This window comes from Vanacampus margaritifer, chromosome 15 (assembly GCF_051991255.1).
Source record: "Vanacampus margaritifer isolate UIUO_Vmar chromosome 15, RoL_Vmar_1.0, whole genome shotgun sequence".
In the NCBI taxonomy this organism is placed as follows: Eukaryota; Metazoa; Chordata; class Actinopteri; order Syngnathiformes; family Syngnathidae; genus Vanacampus; species Vanacampus margaritifer.
In genome coordinates this window covers 13,210,196-13,230,534 of record NC_135446.1, presented here as the reverse complement: position 1 = coordinate 13,230,534, position 20,339 = coordinate 13,210,196, and the positions used below count along the sequence as shown (strand labels likewise).

At 41.4% G+C, this 20,339-nt stretch overlaps 2 protein-coding genes across 2 annotated transcripts; both read right to left on the bottom strand.

Annotated features, from left to right (window-relative positions):
• Positions 1-5,069: 5,069 nt before the first annotated feature.
• Positions 5,070-8,506, bottom strand: lurap1l (leucine rich adaptor protein 1 like). Its single transcript, XM_077545486.1, has 2 exons — positions 8,083-8,506; positions 5,070-7,121 (listed from the first exon to the last, which is right to left on the bottom strand). The coding sequence occupies exons 1-2, from the start codon at positions 8,278-8,280 to the stop codon at positions 6,741-6,743; spliced, it is 579 nt and encodes a 192-aa protein (XP_077401612.1). The 5' UTR covers positions 8,281-8,506; the 3' UTR covers positions 5,070-6,740.
• A 921-nt stretch (positions 8,507-9,427) lies between these two features.
• On the bottom strand, positions 9,428-15,171 carry LOC144035632 (5,6-dihydroxyindole-2-carboxylic acid oxidase-like). Its single transcript, XM_077545476.1, has 7 exons — positions 14,304-15,171; positions 12,912-13,234; positions 12,322-12,526; positions 12,086-12,253; positions 10,938-11,117; positions 10,728-10,874; positions 9,428-10,655 (listed from the first exon to the last, which is right to left on the bottom strand). Exons 1-7 carry the CDS (start codon positions 14,659-14,661, stop codon positions 10,468-10,470), a joined length of 1,569 nt encoding a protein of 522 aa, XP_077401602.1. The 5' UTR covers positions 14,662-15,171; the 3' UTR covers positions 9,428-10,467.
• Between the last annotated feature and the right edge of the window lie 5,168 nt (positions 15,172-20,339).

Below are 20,339 nucleotides of genomic sequence, written 5' to 3'. Positions count from 1 at the left end.
ATCAAGTTTTAGCTAGGCAAAAATAAGTTGTAGATGTCTGTAACTTGGTTTAAGGCTAGTCATAAACAAATTGTAGATACCTCAAACTGGTGTCACAAATATCCATGTCCATCCATCCATTAACTGGCAACTTAAGTCTGGCTCAAGTCAAGTCATGTGACTCGAGTCACCCACCCACCTTGTAGGGCGATTAGGAAAGACTAAATGTTGATTAAAGCATTACCTGTGCACTTTAAAAAGGGGACAGTTGGGAGTGCGTAACAGATCATGACCTCATCTCCCAAAAATTTCACGCTTGCGCGGTGGACCACGATCTCTCCTCGGAGGCGTTTGATTCGCTCCCCGTCTTCAAGAGAGACAGAGCAAAAGCACAAGCAAGCAATCAAACGTGGAGGGGGAAAAAAAGGGAAAACCTTTCAGCAGGCTTGCGCCAACGTGTATGTGGTTTCTGTGCCGGCTCCAACAGGGAGGTCGGATATCTAAATGTGATAGTGAGTTGAACAAGTGTGTGTTTGTTGACATGCACGGCTGCTCCTCCTAGAGTGCCCCACCTTGGCTTGGCTTGGGGGTCCATGATCCATCTCATTGCTACAGTGGGATTTTGGTCGTCTGACAGTTTTAGTCAGTAAACGCCATTTGCTCATGTTAAGCACCTCTTGGGTTGGTAATCCTATCAAGGTAAGTGATTTTGAGGATTTTCTCGGGCACCTCTTGTTGGAAAACATTGAGCTTCCTAGATTATTTTGCACTCAGGTTTCACTGGCATAAGCGGCCTGTCGGAATTAGAATGCTGTTGAGGAGCTGCGGCCTTATTAGAATAATGAGGACGAGCGGTACAGAAAATGGATGGGTGGATTTCCCGCATAATGCTGCACATACAATTAAGCATATTGAAAAATAACAAGGTGCTAGTTATTAGGGGTGTGCCCCAAAAAATCGATTCTCATTTAGTGCAATTTAGAATCGATTTTAAATGTCCCAAAATCGATTTTATTTAAATTATTTTATACCGTCTTGCCTTTGTCTATGTGTGCCTTTATTGGGAGCGCTTTTCATGTTGTACCCGATTTGGCCACTTAGAGGCAGTGTGGTTCCAAGCGGTCTAATACACTGTTAAGTTGTAGCCACATTAGAGAGTAGAAGGAAAAAGTCACGATCATGTAATTCCAATAAAAGTTTTTTTTTTTCAGCGTGGAGCCGTTCTTTTGGGTGATAAAAGTGCCGCGAATAGCGCGCTAATTAGCATTAGCGAGTCAGACTGGTGTAGATCATTGTCAATCAAATCATTTTGAATCAAAAATTGTTCAAAAAAATTGATCAAACATACGGCCCGTGGGCCGGAAGCGCCCCGTCATGGGATCCAATATGGCCCACGAGGACCAAATACAAACTGCTGTTTTTCACTCAAATTAACTGTTGTTGCAAATTTTGTCCACTGGTGGGCACACTGACGACTATTTAAATGACTGAAATTTGGCTGTTACACTTACAGTACTTATCATTTGATGATGCAACAGTTTTGCACTCATTTTTGTTCAGAAATGTCCAATTACGCTTCAATAAGATAATTACATGGAAATGTTTTCAGAAAAGTGTTTGCAATTATTTGCACAAAAAATACAAGAAAAACCTAGGAAATATTTTGACCTGTTTTTATTTATAACTTATTGGGTCACGGACATACAGTACCGGCCCACTTGATATCAAATTTGGGGGAAAGCAGCCCCTGCATTAGAATAAGTTTGACACCCCGTGGTCTAGCGTATGCCAGCAATTGGACCTCCCCAGCCCCCGCGAACATCCCCGATGGGGATAGACACCTGTCTTGGACCACTCCTGTGATGCCTCCCTGCATGGACTAACAGTAAGTTCTTTGTCTGCAAGGAGGGTGTGGGGTGGGGGGGGGGGGGGGGGGCAAAGCCTACTGTCTGTTACTGATAGCCCTCAGGAAAGCCAGTGTACTGTCACGTGGTCCAGCAACTACTGACAATTGTGCAAGACCCCTCAAACGCAGCCAAGCCAGCGATCAATAGTGCAGTGCAGGAGTGTGACATCAGCGTTAGCAGTTATCACTTTGCCCCGACCGCGCTTACACACACTGATAGCTGACCTCGCATTGTTCCAGCCGCCGCCGGCTTGCTCGTTAATGATTGCCTAGAATCACTGGCGCGCGACTCCCAGAGAGCTTTTTAGGCCCACGTGGACGGACGGACGGACAGGCGGGACAAATTGCTGCTCGTACTGATGATTTATTAAGAGAAGAGTAAGGTTACATGTTCTGGCCTTTAACAAAATTGACTTTCTAGTCTCTATATTACTGTATTGGTTTGACTGGGACAGTCCGAAGCGGCGGATTTCGCCAGCCCCATTTTTGGAGGTCCCGTCCCAGGGTCCCAGATTGTTTTTTAGTCTAGTAAGCAAGCCAAATTTTTGGGTCACGTGTATGTCATAGCGATTCATTCGACTAACCAAACTACCTCTAATTGCAGGCGTGTTTTGGGCATACTGGAACTAGAACTGCTTTCTGCCTCCGTGTCTAAGAATCATGGGAAATGTAGTCCTACTAGTCTAATGCTGCGGTTGCCGGTCAGACCTAATTTAAGTTGAGCTTTTCTGGCGGGCATATTTCCTTTTTCTTTTTTTTTTCTGGAGAGCTCAGTATTCATTCGGTAATTTTACTGATTTGACATGTCATCATCATTGCTCTCTCTTTTTTTTTTTATATATATATATATTTTTTTTATTAATTCTTTTTTTGTATGTGTATGTGCGTGTGAGTGTGTATTCATTAGTTCACCTAAAACCTATTAAAAAATCCCATACCGTTCACCTAAACCGAACACTTCAGAACCCAGCCAAAGCCATGATGCCATCAGGAGACCCGAGGAAGGATCAAAGAAAAGAAAGGAAAGGAAAGTGAAATCCAGCACCGACCAGACACCACCCACCGGGCCAGTTGAGCTAAACGAGTAAACGGCAAAGGATCAAGCAAAAATGGTTGGATGATGGTGAGTGCATTGTCTTGTTTAGAGTTGTTGAACTGTCATCCAAGATAGCATTTAGCATTAGCTAAAGCACACAACACAACCAACAGTCACCACTTTGACAAATGATTACATTTGTTATAAATACTTCCTGGTGACAATTTATTGTTTACTTGATTTTCAGCAAAATCGCAGTACTATATCCCGGTTTTTAATTTTTAAAATGTGGTCCAACTTTGTGTACCCGAAGAATGAGGAGGATAATGTCTCATTCCCTTGGAAGGATGCGGCAGTGTACGAGAGCGGGTCGGGAAAATGGAATCCTGTTGTGGCTCGACGGTTGCAAAATGGCTTTGCACATTGGAGTTTCCACATAAAGGGCTTGTGGGATAGCGCAAATATTCAGTTCCTCAGCAGAAAACTTTATGAGTCTATAAAACCAGACGACAAAATCCCAACCCAACATTCTCCTTCCAACGTTCCATTAGAAAAGCCAATGTGGGTCATACCTACAATTAATAACATCTCGCCCTTTTGCGGTTTATCACCTAGCCTTAAAGGGTCCGTCAATTGGTATGCTCCTCTGAATGACCCCAGGTTGCCTTTCATTTCACATGAATGAGCGCTCAAAGCATTTGTCCAAGGGGACCCATTTTAGTGAAACGTGTTTGCAAAGCGCCACGCCACTCCCTGTAAACGACTTGCGGCGCGTTGCCAGGAAACGCTCCAAAAAGAAGACTATTGACCTTTTGGGGGGCTTTCACCAGAGCCCTGCGTGACCGTCAAATCGGCAGCGTGAGAAAGGGAATGTTTACATTCAAAATGGATTTGGGGAAAAAGCCAAGCGCATTTGTAAAAATAGATTTGGGGGAATTGAGTTTCAAAAGTCTGTGACGAGGCATTCTCGTCGCTATCTCTGAGTGGAATGACTCGCACGCAGATGAAGAGAAAACGGGCATTTTCAAAAATGCTCCCACAGAGGAGAGGGGGGGGGGGGGGGGGTCGGCCTTTTGAATCATAACATGGGCTCCCTTTCCTGTAGAAAGCAAACGGGAGAAGGGAAAAAAAAACAACAGTCTTCTGTATCCTATGGATTTACGTAACAACCCAAATAAAACGACAGTATTCAACCATCCGTTGAATTCTCAGGAACATCAAAAACTGTGTTTTTATCTCAGAATTAGCCCCAAAAAAAATGGTCAGACTTGCTCTCTCCAAAAACAGCCTTTTGAATATTGCTTAATACTTTGGTTTCAGGAGACGCTGCTCGGGCGCAGTGTTCTGTGATTTCTGTTTTGACGAACGCACTCGAGCATTTCCAGTTCGAACACAAAAGGTCCCCAAGTTTTCCCAGACTCTCCTATTCAGCATTTACAACTTTGAGGTCTTTTGTCACTAAACAAATGGCCCAAACTACTGCGTCTCGGAAGTGTCTCACGTAAAGAACCACCAATTATTTACATACGTAAATCTTTTTTTTTTTTCTTTGGCTGATTAGAAGACCGAGACTACTAATGAAATCAGGATGAAGTTGTTACTCAAACAACCCATATCCTGAATCCTCATTTGGTCACATGGCGACAGCTTCCCAGATTCCAAACGGTGTCGCGTTACATTTTTACAGCACAGGGTTCCAGCCGGCCGCTGTGTCTAATTTGCTAATGGCTCCCTGCTGCACGCCACAGTCTGGACTGTAAGGGATTGTAATTACCACTCGGTCACAATGACTAAGTCGTGATTGTGCACTCTTCATTTGGGCTGGCTATTTACAAGTGTCACACATCCTGTGCGATTATCGAAACGGCATCATACCGAAAAGGTGACAAAACTAGCAGAACCTGCTTAGTTAGTAGTAGTTCTAACAGTCAAAATTTCTGTTTGGTGCTTTCATTAAGAAGGTTCTACAGTTTGGACTGGATTTACATGGAGATTAAATCTTCCCAAAGCCTGAAAGTGATAAAGGCAGCATAAAACCTAATTAATCAACCTTCCACTTGGAGGACAAAATTACAAGCATGTTTAAAGTGTCTGGATTAGGCGAGTATATTTGTGTGGAGTTAATAAGACAAAAAAGGACAGTAAACCTTGTGTAACAAATCACAATATATTATCATGCCATTTGCTCAACAACATCGCCGATCGGTACGGAATACAAAACAAGTCGAGCTAAAACACAACATGTTTATGCACAAATCGTTAACAAAAGACATTTGGAAATGTGCTGACAAAGCCGGCATGTGTTTCACACGTGTCCGCCGTCGACAACTCCCCGAAGCCGCAGGCTAACGTTATCTCCCAGACAATCAAATTGCTTTGGTTTTCAGTCAAGCATCCATCTGTGCTTTAAAATGTGCAACTAACCTCAGGCTCTTTTGTTTAAGACTACAGTGTCGTCCTGCTTTTGATTTAGTTACGGGAATAAAAAGTTAAAGCGTCTCGAAATCACTCGGCATGCAGTGTCCAGTTGAACAAATGGATAATCAATCCTAATCATCTTTACTGGAAGTTGTCAGAGGGTCGCTGCTGATTGTAGCTTGGAGAGAAGTAGCGATTACCCTTTTTTTTTTTTTTCCCCACTTCTACGCCTCACAAATCTACACTTAGTGTTGATTGCGCTCCCAAGTTATGGCTTAATCTTTTCCAGGAATGAATGGACACAGACTTGAACCTAAACGGGAAAAGAGTGTTGAGAGTATAAAAAGTAGCGGCGGTGAAGTTACCACTTAAAAGATACCAAAAAAAAAACTTTTTTACAGAGTGTGATTCTGACAAATCTGGTAAAAAATTTAAACGGCTTAGGACAAATTTTTTTTTTTTTACATGGATTTTGAGGTACCATTTCCGAGCCTAAAAAGATAAAAGGTATATCCCCAAACTGTAAAAGTCAACAGTGGTCTAGTAAATCCAAACTATGCGGGTACTACACTAGTGACAAGAAATCATAGCCCTTAAAAATATCATTTGTTAGTGTCGCGGAAAGTCACATTAAATCTCTCCCGCTTAGGACTAATCACTGAAAAAGCCAACTAGAGTCTAGAGTTTAACAGTCCTAAATTTGATGGTAGCACCAAAATGACAAACCACTGTACTGTACCTTTAAACACATTCACTGCCATAGACGGCTTTAGACGTCAAAGAATCATGTTTACTGGCCTGGCGGCGAATTTAAAAAAGGTACAATGAACTTTATCATGGGTGTGTATCAGAAAGTCAGGCTAGTCAAAACATATTTTCCCTAATTCAAAACATAGGACAACAATACTGTTTCCTTGTATGGGAGGAGGCAAGTACAGTACAGTACGTTCCCAGACTCTAAAAGTCAAGTATCAAGGCTACAAAAGTACATTTGAATGCAGCCACCAAAAACAAGCCATTGTACTTTGAAAGGAACAACGTTTTTGATTTTTCAAGGCACCCCTAAAAGGATCCGGGTACGTTTCTCAAGTTGTAACAGTGAAGGATCCGCAAGTCTGAGGGTACCACCCCAGTGTACACACCAGTAACAACAATAAAAACAAAACATCTCAGGTCAATAAATAAAAGTGGTAAATAAATATGAAGTCCGCACCCAATAGGACCGGAAGATACATCTGCAAATGTTACCAACGGACAAAAAGTAAGTAAGGGTGTGACTGAAAGTGGTTTGCTGAGGTGCGGCTAGTTTCAAAGTAAAACAAAAAAAGTCACACGGTTGAGTCAGCGACGTTAATTTGAGACCACACACACACACACAAAAAATCTCTACTAGAATCATTATTATCCAAAGCAGTAGTATTCATCCGATTCCACCCTCAGTTTCACTGGGGATTTGCTGAAGGTGCCCCCAGATTTATCCACAAAGCAGTCCAGGCCGCTGGGCGAAAGATCGTCCGGGAAGTCCTCGGCGAGCGTGTCCAGGTAGCTGCCCACCGACAGCGCGTCCAGCTCGTCGCCGTTCACGTCGTTCAGGCTGCCGAGGCTGCCCGGCAGCGAGCCGCCGTCCTGGCTGTCCGACAGGCTGTACAGGCTGCCGGTCGAGCTGCCGTCTTGGCTGACCGCGTCGCCTTTGTCGTCCATCGCCCAGCGGATGGACTCGATGCCCTCGTTGATGGACATGAGCTGCTGCATCAGCTGAACGTCGATGGCGCGCAGGTTGGCCTGCGAGACGAAAGGAAGGGTTTAAAACGGTTGGTTTCAAAATTACATTAAGACACGATTTAAAGACATTTTGGTAGGCTGTTACTGAAGTTGAAGACTTGAGATTTTTTTTGGTAGGTCAACTTGTGATTGACATACGTAACAAATTTCAAAACATTATTCAGACTCTCGGGAAAACCAAGAGACCAAAAACACAAAAAAGGTGCAGCCAGGAAATAGTATCCTGGATTTTGACTTGATTTACCACAAAACAGGCCGGGTTTGCTGTCGGATCGACATAAAGCCCATCAGCTCAAATCCAAAGTCTTCAAAGCCATCTGCTCCAGGGGTCTAATACCTTTTGTAGCCTTAAACAACATGTGGTCTTGAAGTTGCCAAATTAGTACTGTATTTGCATTTAAGAGATCTTGATACCAAATTACCAAAACTTATCTGAAGCACAAAAATGATGTGCGATAACACATGTTTTTGCCATGCGTGTTTTGCTATAGTTAGTGTGACAAGTTCTGAACTAAATAAAATAAATCAAATGTTATCCTTACGCTACTCATTATTCAAGTTGTCCTTGGTCAAAGTGACCCACATACCCAAAAACCAATACATGAGAATTACTTCCCTAAACATTGATTACAATTGTTGGTTGATAATCATATACATTAACTGTGTTTTACCTTTTTTGGACACCCGGGTCACTTTGAGCCAGGAACTTTGCTGTTCTTAACCTGCTTGACAGGTTTCAGGTCAAACTGACCTGTTAAAGGTATTGACATATAAACTACCGGTATGTTTTTACATCTCTGACAGGTGGGTCAATTTGACCCAAGACATTATTATTGGCATTGCTGTCCTTTTGTAAACCCTTGATATTGTGGGTCAAATGGACCCATTTAAGTTGCATACACTATATTGAAAGTGAAAGACAATGTTAAAAAAAAAAAAAAAAGGAAGTATTTTCATTCACCATTTCTTGTTTGAGGAAAAGAAGTTTTCCCTCCAGCCGGTCAAAGTCCGCCGAATTGTGTCCAGGACGCGCCGCCGGGGGTGTCACCTTGTCGTGTTTGCCTCCCGCAAGCGAATGAACGAGACTTTCGGGAACTTTTCGACCCAATTTGGTCTCTAGGTCCTTCAAGTCGGACAACGCGGAGCCGCCTTCGTTCATGACGAGTCGACTCGCTGGGCGAAATGCTCAAAATTCGTTGCTCAGGGCCGGGGTAAAAAAAAATATAATAATGTTCGTCTGAAGTGTCCCAAGTGTGACTCCATTCAAGTGCACAGCAACAAGTGAGTGGAAATGTTGGACAATCCTACCATACCATTGAAGCGGTCTGCCTCGCTGCTCCCGTCCTCCCTCCGTCCGCCCTCTCGCCTCTGAAATCCGACACTGCACAGGTGAAGCGAGTCAGTGACGTCACACGTCGTTAACCAAAACAAAAGGCACTTCCGTGTGTAGTTCGGGTCACGCGTGAAAATGTCCAATTAAATTACCTAAAGTTTTGACCAACAGAACATTTATTTCACGTCTTCTTCATGTTTTATGAAAAAATTTAATAAAAGTTAAAGTTTAAAGTACCATTCACTGATTGCCACACCCACCTAAGGAATAAGAAATAATTTAATTCGCTCATCTTAACACAATTCCTAAAAAAGAATGTTTAACATTATTTAAATCCGCTACCACACAATGAAAAAAGTGGGGAGAAAAAACAATCAAATGTCCTGAATTTAAATTACATTTTAAAATAAATTAAATTAATTGAATTAAATTAAATTAAATTAAAATTATTGTATATGCAGGCATACCTAGAAAAATGTTCCTAAATTCTTAATGCAAATTTATTCATCATAAATGTTAAATTGAATTGTAATGGACAGTGATTCTTTCACATGCCACTAGAGGGAGCCCAACATTCACCACACTAAAAATCACTGCTGTACTGTACACTTTGTCATGTAAATTGCACCTCAAAACAAAGAGCTGATATTTCAAATATATTGCTGAACAAATCGTTTACAATTAAATAGTTACATTGTATTTGAATATTTTTTTTACAATTACTCTAAGTACAGTAACCATAGTTTTTGCTCTCTAACCGAGTTAACTGTCTAACTGGCCAAACACAAAAATAGATATAAAAAAATATTTTTTTAAATTATATAAATATTTGTTTTTTATATAAATGCAGCGTAATGGCACTTTTCCCCTCCTCCTCTAAATGGCTAAAGGTCTGTGTAAAAACAAACAAACAAGCAAACATATATTTTTTTAAATACAAGGAAGACATCAACAAAATCAAGCCAAAAAGAGCTGCTTGCAACATATTTTATTTCTTATATTTATATGTAAATTGGTGAAGGACAAGAGAAAAAAAAACATTTTTTGTGGTACTCAAGAGCTGGTTGGTATTTTAAATAAAATCTATGAAATAAATCACTTTAACTAAGCTACAGTTACAATTTGTCTCAGGACAACTATAATATACTGTACACAACTTCTGTATTTTGAGGGGTGGGTGGGGAACAGAAAACGTCCTCCAATTCTGTGTGAGCCAGGTACAAATTCAAGAATACGACATCCTGCCTGGCACACAGATGACAGTTTAAATTAAGTTAATTAAATAAAAACAATAATCTAGCAAAACAACTGAAACCTAACAATTGCATTACATTTCACTGTATTGTAAAAAAGAAAAAAAAAGAAAAAAGGGACCTTGAACGGATCTCATTTTTATGCTGTCCTGTCAAGTGTACTTGCGGGGCTATGGCGCCCCCTGTGGGCAAAATGGCGCCATTTCAAAAGTGACTAGTAAATAAATAAATCGGTAAAATCACATGAAATATCGTGTTAATTAGAAGCTATAGTCTATGTCTTTCATTGCTGTTGTCTTTATTTAGCATGTTAAGCAGTGCAATATTGAGTACTAAAACGATAAGAATAATAAAAAAGTTGCTATTTTATCACTTACCGTAACAGAATAGGGATGTTGGCTTAACATGGGTTATTTTATATATATTTAATTTATCACTGTAATCATACATATTTGCACATTAATTTTCAACTTTTTTTTGGTCCGGTTTCTTTAATTAAAATGTAAAATAGAAGTTACTCACCAGCTACTCAGTACTTGAGTAGATTTTTTTCCCATGAATGTTTACTCAAATAATTATTCGAAGGACTCCTTTTTTTTTATTTTACTGGTTCACCTAGAAGACTATAAATCCTAAACTTTGGTTCTACAAAGGCCAAATCCTTCCCCTGCATTCTGAAAGTTCCCAAATAGCCCAATGGTCATCAAATAAGATCACAAGTAAAAGATTCCGAGGCACACGGACCGTGTGAGACCAGAGCTCAGACGACCGACTGACTTTTGCCGTCGTCGTATCGCTGGTACTGATCCCCAAGCAGCGGCTGGAATCCCTCCATCTTGCGGGACCTGGAGCGCGCGGCACAGGCGGTGGCCACGAAGACGGCGCAGACGACCACCAGGGTGGCGATGATGCCCATTGTGATCATTTCAGTCATTGTGAAAGGTTGACCTTGATAAGCAGATGTTTTCATCATGACGATGTTCAGTGAACCCCATGAAATCCCCAAAATCAAGTGCGTACCTGGCCATTCAGCTTCATAAGAGTAGCCAAGGTTTTCAGGGGCGGTCACGAACATCTCAGCGTTGGTCACGGGGGGCCAGAAAGGAACCATGTTGTAGCCCCGGTTGTGACCAATCGGGGCATTTTGGTCAGGATACACAGCCGAACCTGCCAAGAAAGTCTGACGTCGTCCTCAGTGCTGACGAAGTATTTCGTGTCGCCAAAACGCACCTGGGCTGTGTCTCCGCAACCACTCGTCAAAGATGGCGTCGGTGTAGGTGTGGAGCAGGACGAAGATGGGGTCGTTGGGCGAAAGGTGGGTCTGGCCGCCGGTACCGTTCAGAAACAAGTGGGCCAGGTTATGGAGGCTCCTTACTGCGGGGTCATAGTTCCCCTGGGGGGCGCTATAGCCTAGATCACACAAAACACAGCTGACTACTTTTTTTTTTTGCACTCACTCACACAAACACGCTCACATCCAAACATGGTCTCCCAGACGGGGAAGCGAACCCACGCCAACCTGCATACACAGCTGACTACTTAAACTCATTCACTGCCATTGACAGCTATAGATGTCAAAATGCATTTGAACTATTTCTTATTAGTTTAACATATTTTTTTATTTTTGTTAACAAGAGTATGAAAACCAGATTTTTTTTGTACATTTAGAACAGATATAAAATTTGTGATTAATCATGAGCTAACTAGTGAAGTCATGCGATTAATTACGATTATAAATTTGAATTGCCTGATGCCCCTAATTTTTAATAATCTTCTCTTTTTCTTTTTCAATATTTTCTTTTTTTATTTTTAACAATTTTTTTTTAATAAGGAAAAGATTAAGATTACAATTTTTAATCGTAATTAATCGCATGACTTTACTAGTTAACTCACGATTAATCACAGATTTTACATCTGTTCTAATACAATAAAAAAATCTAGGTTTTCATACTCTTGTTAGCAAAAGTGGGGAAAAATGTTAAACTAATAGAAATAGTTTAAATGAATTTTTGACGTCTATAGCCGTCAATGGAAGGGAATGAGTTAAAAATGCACGTCACACATTCTGACAGTTGAACTTTTGAACTCAGTTTTAAATTGTCACCATACCTTGAAATCCTAACTAATTGAAAACTTGACATTCTGATGGTTAAATTGTTTAAAACTCAATTTTATACCCACTGTTATAAATTGAGGCACAGGAGTCGTCGTACGTGTGTTTGCCAAAAGGTGGCGCTATAACCCTCAACGTGGAACCCATAAACCGAAACAAAATCATTCAAGGCTTTCTCCATATTTCAATAATGTTTTGGGTTGTCCCTTGGCCTTTGCACCACGCCACCCTTCAAAACGGACGGAAATCCCGCCATCAGGCTCACCTTCGATGGTGTTTCGGAAGCTTTCCGAGGAGGTGGAGTAGAACGGCGCCGTATCAAAAGTGCTGACTTGCAGACAGGCGGCCACATCCTGAGGCTCCGGGAGCCGCTGGACCATCGGCCTGTTGACGTTGCCCGCGGGGTTCCTTCTTATCGGAGACGTCTCTGTGTCTGCGAGGAATATCAATTGAGCGGCGAGCCTCGCCGCTACGGTCGGCGAGGACCAACGACGACCTTACTGTTGCAGATAGTTCCCAGCGTGTCGTAGTCGGCCACGCTCTCGCAGATGACCCTCCACTGGGAGAAGACGGAGTTGGGGCTGAGCGAGTCGGTGTCGAAGCTGCTCCGGGCTCCCATCAGGTCGTCCGTGCAGATGTCGCACGTGCTGCCGCCGATGGCGAAGTTCCAGTAGGGCAGGGCGAACGTGGGCTCTTGCAGCATATCCTGGTTGTTTTTTTTTTTACCAAATGGAAAGCAACAGAATGGCTCAGAGATTGGTTGGAAATGCCGTACATGCTAGATTAGTGGACTAAACGTTTCTTTCTGACGCATATGATGATTCGCCGCTGAGTCGAGCGCCAACTTCTTCAGCCTCTACCAAAACTTGATAACGAGTAATAAGGAAGATATCAGCCCGATACTGGTTTTGGGAAAACTGCCACATCCTAGAAAGCCTTTCATTAGAAACCACTGTGTCTAATTCCTTTTTAAAACCAAGCCATTCAATTTGCATCCCTAATTCAGATTTTCCTGGTTGCTGAAACTAATTTTCCCAAACAAACTTCTTTAAAGTGGAACCAACACATGCTAATGTGGCCCTTCGGCTTACTTGCATGTCTCGCTCCAGTTGGAGCAGGTGGAACCGGTGCCATGTGACGAACCCGGGACCCTCATGGGAAAAATCCACCCCTCCGAAACTGGGCTGGCCGGCACCCAGGAAAGTCTTGCCGACGGAGTAGTAATGGCTCCACACAAAGTAGTTGTAGATGGAGATGTTCTCGAAGAGCGTGATGTTGCCGTCGGGTCCGAGGATCTCGGCCAGGCGCCGGGTGGCGATCACCAGGTCCGGGTGTACCGTACGCTTGGCTCGGTCCAGCGCGTTGACGAAGGCCTGCTTCTCGGCGGCGCTGAGCTGCATCACGTTTCTCCTCACTAGAGGATTAGTCGGGATGGAACCAGTAAGTCATGCGTGATTTTGTTTAATTACTGTGTGGAATTCTCAAAAAAAACGCGAAGTTCATTTCATCAGAAGTTTTTTTTTCACAGTTTTATGGGGTACAAGGGGCGCACCACAGACCACACCCAATTCTGTGTGACGTTGCTATTGGCAAAAAGTCAGTCAAAACATTATTGCTTATAGATGCCACAAGATGGTGCCAAACACATATTTTGATTAGACATGGCTTTGGCCTATGGACATACAACTAAACATTTGTAAAAAGTAGGGACGTCAAAATGAGTGCGTTAACTTTGAGTCAATTTAAAGTTCCTTTAACACCACACTTTTTTTTTAGCGCGCAATTAATGACCACCCAAAATTTAGCAGTAATAAATTAATTGAATAAATCATTAAATGAATAAATAATGCATATATTTGTGGAGACTGGGTTCAAGTTGTATTTTATAATTTAAAGTTACTTCATGTTAAAGATTAGATAGCTCTTATTATGAAAGCTGTCAACAACAAATGCAATTATGCCATCTAGTGTAAAAATGACCTCAACACAAATCAATATCACACTCGTTTTTTTTTTTACAGTACAGTAAATCTTTTTAATTTAACTCAATTTTGTGAATTATAAAATTACTGTATCAATGACTAAAAGATGCAGCCATATTTCTATTAGTTTAACACTTTTATGTTAACAAGAGTATGAAAAAAATGTTTTTTTGCACATTTTAGTGGACATTTAGAACAGATTTAAAATTTGCGATTAATTGTGAGTTAACTATTGAATTCATGCAATTAATTACGATAAAAATTGTAATCTTAATAATCTTTTCCTTATTAAAAAAAAAGATTATTTTTTTAAAAAAAAGAAGATTATTAAACATTAGGGGCAGCCCTCGCCCATCCCTACACTAAATAGCAAACCTTTAAAATATTACGCAAAACAGACCAACTTTTTAAAACCATTTAGCATACTTGATTTATTTTCCCTCCATCCATCCATAGTTCGATTACGCAGGTGTACCTAATGCAACCATGCAGCACACTCACCCACAGAAACTCTCTGGTCACAGTTGGCTCCGGCCCAACCGTGTCTGCATCGCCCGCAGTTGTAGCCGCTGAAATTGCCGCTGCAGCGACAAGTCCGGTTGAAAAAGCGGACGGGCCATCGCTCTCGGTCGTCCAGCCCGTCGTGCGGGTACTGAGGGCCGTGGGGACGCGCGTCCGCCGAGATGGACGTGCACTGGCCGCGCCCCGCGCCGGAGCCGCACGGACCGGCGTCGAGACCCGGCGGGGACGGGCAACACTGGCCGCTCCGTAGCCCCTCGGGGGTCACGCACTCTCTGGGGAACTGGGCCCCCGCCAGAACTGCGCCCAGCACGACTAGGAAACAGCAGCGCCGCCACATTGCTCCCGAGTTCTTTTTTGCCAGCCCCCCCAAACAAGTCAAGCGATTTTAAATAGCAGATTAGCGCATGACTACTCGGATTTTTGGTGCCCCCGAGCCCGCGTGATCCAACCACACATGCACTAACATCGGGTCAGTACTTCCTCAAATTCCTCTGCTGGGAATTTTGAGGCGTGATTCTGTGCAGTGAAAGGAAAAGTCACAAAGCTTCATTCAAGGGTTCCATATCTTTAAGCAAATGCTAAAATATATTTATATATACTAATATTTGTGTAGTCACAAAGTTGCCATGATTTCATCCTACTTATTTCACACAACAGAATGCTGAGTTTAGTTTCTTTGAATGCTCACAAAGTGCGGTTTTAGTTGACCTACATTGTTCTTTAAAACAAATCCATAAAAAAAACAGCCACAGAAAAATACTAACTTAACATACAAAAAAAAAAAAAACGTCACTTATAGAGTTTTTTTCCTCATCCTTGTTTATTTTTCATCCCTTTCCTTCCCGGCCAAACAAGAAACTCAATCAACTTTGACCTTTCACCTCATACAGCGTTTTTTTGGCATCCACCTCCCCTTTGTTGCGCAGTGAAAAATTGACATTTTCACCATTAAAAAAAAAAATAAAAATAATTTACAGTATATTTACATTGTATGATCATCTTATTTATTTTTATTCTTTTATAAGTATGCGATCACATGTAGCAGTGTCAGGATTAGACATTAAACCCCAGGATCGTTGTCATGGAATACTTTGGAAAAGATGACCCATTCCATATAGTTCCCATGTTTGATGATGAAAAAAAGCCCATTAGCTTCAAGACCATGTCAAACTGAAGCAGAGGGGGTTGAATCTGGAATTTAGGAAAAAACTTTTGATCGTAGATTTGTCATTTTTCTTTCTTTATTTTTTTTTATTATTTTTTTTAGACAAACATAAATAGTTCTTCATCTCTGTGTGGCCTGGATTGGCAGGCAAGCAGTTCAGGTGTACCGCCGCCCACTGCCCGAAGCCAGCTGGGATGGGCTCCAGCACCCTTGTGAGGAATGAGCGGTTAAGAAAATGTAATGGATGGATAGATGAACATAAAAATCCTTTTTTGTGTATTCAAACTTCCATTGCTTAGTGCTAGTAGCACTTAAACATATTCTGACTGTTGGGGAGAAAAAATCTAAGTGTTATCTTTAACTCTTTCACTGCCATTGACGTTTATAGACGTCAAGTAAAAACCTACAGAGCACTGCCAATGACGTCTAAAGACGTCATCCAATTTTTTATTTTTTTTTTTGAAACGGGTGCGGGCAAGGCTTCCGGAGCTGTGGTGAAAGTTTCCAGCCGGTCTGTTGTGCCTAATGACTATTTTTGGCCCCTAGAGGGCAGCGATGACTCTCTTTTGACATCATTCATGGACAAAAAGAAGTGTACAATTCACTAGAGTGCATGAAATAACATCGTTTCACAAAAAGCTCTTTTTCTCCGTTTTTTGTTTCAAAACAGAGAATTTCGGTGAAAGTAACCATTTTCTATTGTTGATTACTGAAGAACGGAATAAGGTAGAAACAAACTTTTTTTTTCTGATGAAAGCTGAGAGTCCAATATTTCATTTGGTAGTATGTGTGTTTCCATGGTCCAAACACAACATTTTCTGTGGACCTTGAAAGATCACTCAAAATGCTTAAATCGGCTGGCATTGGGGACAACCCGTTTCTGAAAACGTCTGGCAGTGAAAGAGTTAAAAAGAGACCAAAACTATCCTGATACTCCAAATGGTTCAAGAACAGCTTTAAATTTACTTTGGATGCACCATTTTTAGGCAAAAATGACAGGAATGATATTATTTCTATATTCATTATTTTTCATTATTACTCCCCCTACATTGTAAAGTGAAAATACAGATTGTTTTTCGAATAGCGTTTCTTCCAATTATGAGACAGATGCAATAAAGAAGACGAGAGGCAGTCTTAAGAAACACTGTGAATAACACACACTGTGCCGGTTGTCTTTTTTTTTTTTTCCTTTTCAACTATCAAAGGCGAGGATTATCCACAAAGGCCGAGTCACATCGCCTCACATGACCACCCCCCTCACCGCCTCAGGTTTCTTTGTGCACATGGACAGCCCAAAGCACACATGTGATAAAAGGCCAAGAGCTCGTCACAGGACAATTGGGAGCGAACAAAAAAAAATGAAATAAAACATCGACTTCAAAATGGTTAAATGTTGGAATTGGTAACTTAAGTCAACGTATACTCACATTGAAATAAATAAATAAATAAATGATTTTGCTCACGGGATGGAAGGTCAAAACCAGGCCCGAGTGTGTATTTTATTTATTTATATAAAATTTTTTTGAAATCTTCCAACACGATGGAAAATATGAAAATATTATCCGCCTCAAATAAGTGACAAGGAATTATGAACAGTTCGAAGTAGCAGTCAATGAAAAAGCAAAACTCGACAAGCTGAAAAAACAAAGCATGAAAAGCCTAGAACTAGAACAACTGAGCTTTGTTTTGGGTTTATCAGAGTCATTTGAAATGGTGGCAAGTGTGTGATGACTGCTTAAATCAGAAAACCAACAGTTAGAAGAGGGTGTCCACACTTATGCAAACAAATAATCTCATTTGTTTATATTTTTGTCTTTGCGTTGCACGTCACATTCATGGTGGTTGCTGTTTTTTTTTTGTCATCCACACACATATTTTATTTTATTGCAAGTTATCATAAATAAATTTGTATTAATTTGTATTCTACATGCACCTATTTTTTTTTTAAATCAGCAGTAGGCTACTGTCATTTTTTGTATTTAATTTAAGATATTATTGTACCAGGACCCATATTGGCTGATTAGATTTATCATGTACTGTATTGTGGTATGATGACCAGCAGAGGGCAGTGACGTCCTTCAGTTTTCTTCCTTTTTTTTTTTTTTTGCTCCCCATATGCATTGTTTCTATTCATCTAATCAGGGCCGGGCACACTCGGTCCTCGTGGGCCGGAGTCCTGCAGGTTTTGGATGTTTCCCTTCTCCACCACAGCTGATATATGATCAGCTCATCAGCAAACTCTGCATAGTCCTGACAACGATCCTGTTTATTTGAATCAGCTGTGTTGGAGCAGGGAAATATCCAAAACCTGCAGGGCTCCGGCCCTCGAGGTCTGAGTTTGCCCACCCCTGATCTAGATGAATGTTACCAACCGGCTTACGTTAATCACTGTGGGGTGGGGTCAAAGTGTGTCTTCCATCAACATGCTCACAATGCACCTGTACGCCATGGTAATGTGTGCCCGCACTGACTCAACTTTGCCTTAATTGGTGCATGCGCGACTTCTGTGGTGGAGGAAATTAATTGGCTCCTCAATATAGACGGGGATTGATCTGTACGCGGCGCCGCTTCCGCGCTCCAGATGGGAAACTTTGATAAGACTCCCGTCCTGAGAACACAAAAAGAACGCCACAGCTCCTCGGCGCTAATGATGTCACCGCTACGTTAGCAGGACTTCTTTCATGGAAGACTCCCCCTCTCCCCCCCGAGGCGCTTGCTTAAAATAGGTGACACGTTCCCCTAATGAGAACTCGTATGGTAAACAACTGCTTATATTGGAGCCACTGCAGCCCTTTTAGGCAACTAACTAGTCAGGCCTACATTCCTTCAAGACGCTCACTACACAACATTTATTTTACTTGAAACATTTTGCTCACTGCTTTCCTAAACTTTACCTGAATCTTGTCTACTGGTTTATTCAATTCCCACCGCAGCCCTTTTAGGCAACAAACTAGTCGTCGGGCCTACAACTTTCTTTACTTTCAAGACTTGGCACAACATTTGTTTTACTTGATAAATTTTACTTTTCTTTCGGTTTGTTCATTGTTTTCTTACATGCAATTAATATACAAAAGCATCCCTTTTAGGCAGCTAACTCTTCAGGCCTACATTCTAGGTTGCTCTTTTATTGATTTTGTTCATGAATTTCCTATGGCAGCCCAATTAGACAACAAGCTACTTGGGCCTACATCCTTTCAGGACCCTCACTACACCTGAATCTTGTTTACTTACTTGTTTAATGATGCTCAGTTTCTACAGCAACCCTTTCAGGCAGCTAGCTAATCAGGTCTGGTCCAGCTGCATGTGCCCCTGGTTGTTGATATGAAAAGGCCTTTATTCCTTGAAGACACTCGCAACCTAGTTATTCTACCTGACTACCTACTTGTTTACTTGGACATTCAATTACTACAGCAGCCCTTTTAGGCAGAAACTAGTCGGGCCTACATTCCTGCATACAGCGTTTTTTGTTTTTTTTTAACTAAACATATTGTCTATCAAAACAATTGAGTGGAAATGACCAGCATTTACACTCAATTGTTATGTCAGCCCATCTAAGCAACAAACTAGTCGGGCCTGTTTAACAGACCCATTCATTTGATATTGTCTAACAAAACAATTGAGTGTAAATGACCAGCATTTACACTCAATTGGTATGTCAGCCCATCTAAGCAACAAACTAGTCGGGCCTGTTGTAACAGACCCATTCATTTTACCTTCCCGACGAAATAATATCAGATGACAAAGAAAGCGGTAATACTCCACGAACGAGGTCAGCAGCGGGGGAGAAGAAGGCATCTCAGGCCCGTCGATTGTTTCCGCTGACTTGTGCATAAGTGACAGGCTGCACTGTCGATGGATGCTTGCATGGCTAATGCGCTGGCTCAGCATGAGCACTGGCTAAATAGCGGCAACAAGAGATCGGGGAAGGGTGCGCTTCTTTTCCTTCTCACCGCCTCCCATCTGACAGGAACGTGGCACTCCACTTGCGTTTTTAATACGCTCATAATCATAATCCGACGTCCCATATACACTTTATAATTTGGGTGACGATTCGGAGGAGACAATGGTCTGACTCCCATTAGCAACGCTTGCGTAACAAACCAGGATAAATTATGCAAGCCACTCCACTTGTTATCCATTTTTAAAGCGTGCCCTCTTTTGAAGCAACTACAATTGGACATTTATGCCATGACGTCGGCTCTTGTGAGGACTGAACTTTGTTTCAAAAGGAAATGTGATGTGACAAGCAAGCGCTAAAGTATTAAAGCTGTCGGGAGGCCTCGTGATGTCATCAAATGGCGTCATTGCCGAGTCTTCATTGTCCTTGCAGGGCATGTTTGGTAACTGATTATAAAATCATGAAAACCGATGGTAAGAATCGTTGGAATTTTTGGTTGTTTTAGTGCTGTCAAAGTTAAAACGTTAACTAATTAATTAATCACAAAAAAGTATCGCATTAATCATGTATTAATGCAGATTCATCACACTATTCATTTTGACCACAGATGATCCTTTAGCTGACAGTGGATGGTTACTTTCAAGGTAGCACAGGTTGTGTTTGAGCAATAAATATAACTACATGCATTCAAGTGAAGCATTTAATAAATGTTGGCGTATGACATTCTGAATATTTGTTCATGTCAAACTATTGGGGTCATTTTTTCCCCATTTTAAATTATGCAAATAAGCCACTGATTAGAAAAATGAGCGTGTTCAGTGAATACAAATGTTTGAATACGTCCTCATAACATTAATGATTAATCATTTAAATTTAACGGGTCAAAAATTTTGATAAAAAGCCTTTTTAATTAAGCGATTAATTGTGAATAATCAAAATTTTAAGATGTGAT